The sequence below is a fragment of the Triticum aestivum genome, chromosome 1A (genome assembly GCF_018294505.1).
Source record: "Triticum aestivum cultivar Chinese Spring chromosome 1A, IWGSC CS RefSeq v2.1, whole genome shotgun sequence".
Classification (NCBI taxonomy): Eukaryota; Viridiplantae; Streptophyta; class Magnoliopsida; order Poales; family Poaceae; genus Triticum; species Triticum aestivum.
In genome coordinates, this window is record NC_057794.1 from 553,346,481 (window position 1) to 553,350,733 (window position 4,253).

General features: G+C 48.0%; 1 protein-coding gene across 2 annotated transcripts in view; it reads right to left on the bottom strand.

Moving 5' to 3' along the window:
• Positions 1-4,218, bottom strand: part of LOC123066878 (putative disease resistance protein At3g14460) — a 20,630-nt gene extending 16,412 nt beyond the window's left edge. The window contains exon 1 of one of the 2 annotated variants that reach the window (XM_044489870.1): positions 1,754-4,218. In XM_044489870.1, coding sequence (XP_044345805.1) covers positions 1,754-4,124 — 2,371 coding nt within the window. In that variant the 5' untranslated portion in view covers positions 4,125-4,218. Of the gene's footprint in view, positions 1-946 lie in introns of both variants that reach the window. The other variant, XM_044489876.1, reaches the window with a different exon arrangement.
• Between the last annotated feature and the right edge of the window lie 35 nt (positions 4,219-4,253).

Below are 4,253 nucleotides of genomic sequence, written 5' to 3' on the forward strand. Positions count from 1 at the left end.
GGCGGTGATGCTCGGCTGGGCGGCGGCCCGGTGACCCGGCAGCGGTCGTCGGCGGTCGGCGCGGTGGCGGTGCTGCCCTTGGCAGCAGGACGACGTGGTGGCGTGCGGTGGCCGGCGGCGCGTCCCCGGCCCAGATCTGGGCCCTCCCGGCCCCATCTGGGTCCTAGCGGGCCGGTCCCTGGCGTGGCTTCGTCGTCGTCTGTGCGGTGAGGAGGAGGAGCGGCTCGGATGGGGGGCGGCGATGCCGATGGCGTGCCTGCTGCAGCGCGATGGCGGGAGCTGTCCGGGGATGGAGTTCCCGGCCGGGCCTGTGGGCACATGGGCCTGGTAGGCTCCTGCTAGTGTGTCCGGTCGGCTACCGTCGTTGGCGGTGGAGGTTGTGCCCTCCCGCGTGCCGACGGCGCTGCGGCCCCTAGTCCCGGCTCCTATCCCTTGTTGTGCAGTCCTCACCTCATGGTGCCGTGGTGAGACGGCGTGGAGGCTTCTTGACCATGGTGGCGCAAGAGGGTGGTCGGTTTGGTGGCAGGCTCTGGAGCACCTGAGGTGAAGGTTGGGATCGGGGGAAACCCCTGTCGGCCTGTCCGACCCCGACGCGGCGACGCCGGTGGGTGCCGCCGGACCTTCCTGGAGGGCGTCAGGGGCGACCTTTCCTCTCGCCTCGTCGTGTACCGGGGGAAACCCTTGGCAGCAGCGTCGTCTTCGTCGCGGTCCTTCTTGGAGGTGCTGATTGGTACCGGTGCTTTGGAGCCTTGGAGCTTGGTGGGAGATCTTCGGTGGGCGCAGTGGTCGTGAAGCTTCTTCGTTTCCGTCGATCCGCCGTTGTCGGCATTCTTTTCTCTTGTTGTTTCTCTTTCGTTTCTTTTGGGTGTGCCTGTGCTGCTTCCGCCCCAGCACCTATCCTTGGATGTTTCGGTTGGTTGCTTTGGAATACAAAGCGGGGGGAAACCCTTTTTCATCAAGTCTAGAGAAGGGCAGGAAATTAAACAGACTTCCAAAAGAGAGGTAGCTGCTCGTAAACCCCCTAATGACCTGAGACACCAGCAAGACTTGATATCCAGCTCTGTTAGGTTTGTCAAATGTTGGAGGACCTCTTGAGACGGAAGTGTAGTCAAAGTCATGATCTCATTTAAGCGCAAAATTTCCAGTGAAGTGAGACCATTAAGGCAAACAGCTAATGCCCCATCTGTAATATTGCATGAAGAAAGTTCAAGCTGGGTTAGTTCTGATGTTGGAACCAGAGGCAGCCCAATGTTCCTTCCATAAATGAGTCTCATCCTCTCTTTGTGGCAACATATCCATGCATTGATGCTATCCTTTATCACAAATTCCTTTCTTTCTATAACACTTCTAATGTTTTCAAGATGTGACATATCCGCATCCATCAATGCCATCAACTGCTCCAAAGATGAAAATTCCAATGATACTATGTCCCGTGTGTCTGATACCTGAAACCCACTCACGATCAAAGAAAGGTTTGATACCAATTGGTCTGTATTCATAATGTCCTCCCACTGATCATGCTGTTCTGGTTCAACGCTGGAAACAAATATAAGCAGTGGACACTTTGCAATTGATAACGTTTTAAGACCTGCTGGAAGACAAGGTAATGTCTTTAGGTTTGGCACATTCTTGAGGCGAAGTGAGCAGCAATTCCTGAAGAGTTCTGCATTGGTTGGTAGGCTTTCTAACGCAGTGCAATTAACAAGCACAAAGTTTTCCAAATTCTCAAAATGTGAATCCTCAAGAAACCAACCTGGATATTTTGCAGATCTGTAACCTTCAATTGCGAGGTCCCTAAGTTGAGGCGGTGGCATCAGGCCTTCCAGAATCTTCAGGTGTAAACTGTCCTCTACATTTATGTCATCCATATAACTCCAGCCAAGCTGCAAGCTTTCCAGATGAGTTTTCTGGTGTAGGTTTGACTCCAAAACTTCATCCATTGTGACATTCTCAAGATGTGTAACATTTAAAGAGCCACCAAGGCCGTTCATCTCCCTCAGCTGCCACAACTCATATCCCTTCTGCTTTTGCACAGAAAAATAACTAAGTTCTTGGAGCAAAGTAAGCTTGCCTATGTTAGGAACTTGAGGCAGAGCATTGTTGTATGGATCTTTTATTCTATTACCATACAAACTGTGCCTTTCAAGATACCACAGCTTACTTAAATTGCAAAGATTTTCAGGCAAATTCTCAACTTTGGGACTGAACTTAAGGAACTGTAAGTGGTAAAGGGTAAATAATGATCTTGGCAATTCAGAAATCCACGTATTGACCATGTTTAAATACCTAAGATGCTTCTGCTCACCTATTGATTCTGGCAACTTGCCACTGTTGAAGACTGACAAATATAGTACACGCAACTTCGAATTCCGCAGTATCTGACTAAAAACATCACTTACATCATCTATAATTGGATCAATGCAGATAATAGTACGTAAATGATGTAGCTTGCAAATGCTTTGCTTATGCTGTATCATACTCTCAACACGAACAGATAAGTGTCGAACAGTGCTTGGTATTTCTGCCATCTTATCATCTTCCAATGTGAAACAATGCTCTATAGAGAGTGACTGTGTCAAATCATGAATAAGATCATGCATAACATAGGATGTAGTAGAGTTTATCTCGGTAACTGATTGAAAGAATGAAACAGAGACCAACTCACTGAAGTAATCTTTTCCAATATCTTCCACTCTTTTGTTCTCGTTGCACGAATCAATAAATCCCTCTGCAATCCACAGATGAACCAACTCCCTCATGTTATAGCGATAGCCTTTTGGATATAAGCTGCAATATAGAAAGCATCTCTGCAGACGTGGATCTAACTTATCATAACTCCACAACAGAGCTCTCCCGGGATCATTTAAGTTGTCCGTCTTTAGAGCATAATTCCATGAAGTGGTATCCTTTGTCCTGCTCAACTGTAAACCCACTGTTTTTGCTGCTAAAGGAGATCGTCCCAGTCTATTGGCAATCTTCTCTGCAATCTCTTCTAGCTTCTGACGTAGCCTACAATTTCCGATTTCTTCTCCAGAAAAGGCATGATTTTTGAAGAGTGTCAAGAACTCGGCGTCTTCCATCTTTTCCAAAGGAACAATCTTGTTACAGTAAAGAGAAGCTGGAAGTATATTCGATCGAGAAGTCACCAAAACTTTGCTTCCAGTCTGCTCAGAAACTAATGGACGCAGGAGTTGCTCCCATTCCATCTCATTGCCAGATTCTTCAAACCAAACATCATCCAATACAAGCAGGAATTTCTTTGAGTTTTGCAGCAAGCCCCTTAATTTGCACTGGAGAGGATCAAGATTACCAAGACGTGGGCATTCGCCCTCCACCACAGACTCGATAATCTCCCGTGTATGACGTTCAACATCAAGTCTGCGTGAGATGCACACCCACATCCTGACATCAAAATGTTCTTTTACCCTCTCGTCATTGTAAACATATTGTGCCAAGGTGGATTTTCCCATGCCTCCTGCTCCAATAATAGCCAAACCCGAATATGTAGCTGAACTAGACTCAATACCAACCTGCTTGGTAAGAAGGTTTATTATATTGTCGCGATCCTTGTCACGACCTATTACATTCGGAGGTGGAATTGATGTGACCTGAGGAACAACGGCTGCTTGTACAACAGGGCCCTCTGCAGTGTTGCCAGCTGGTAAGCAAACAAGATCACGGAACTCCTTGCCTTTTGCCAGAATGGCCTTCAGTTCCTTCAGTTGGCGAATTAGCTTCCTGTTGTTGGAGGACATATTTGACAACCGGTTGGACACAAAATGCACAGGCTTCATAATAGTGCTGGTGGTACAGGCATGTCGTGGCAAGGGATCCTTCCCGCTCTTCGCTTTGCTCTCAAGGCGGTTATACTCATAATCATCCAGCAAGTCTTCTGCGCTGAAGAAGGCTTGTTTGAGCTCTTGGATCCATTTGTCCAGCTTAGCCCTGTGGCTGTTCTTGTTAGCCGCATCAATCATCAATTCGAACTGTGGCATGATGGTGGTCTCAAGGTCATGGAGCTCACTCGCCATGTCAACCCCGAGGTACGTCGAAGTATCAGTGAGGAGCTTCTTCAGGATCGGCGATGCCACCATTTGTAAGACAGCCATCACCGCCACCGTCATGGAGTTGCAGTCTGTTTGGGATGTTTTTGGGCTGATTTTGACAATGTACGGATCTTAGGTGTAGTGTATAAGACACGAAATGGAGGAAACTTTGGAAGATTTTAACTGCCAAACGATGGGAAACAGGGT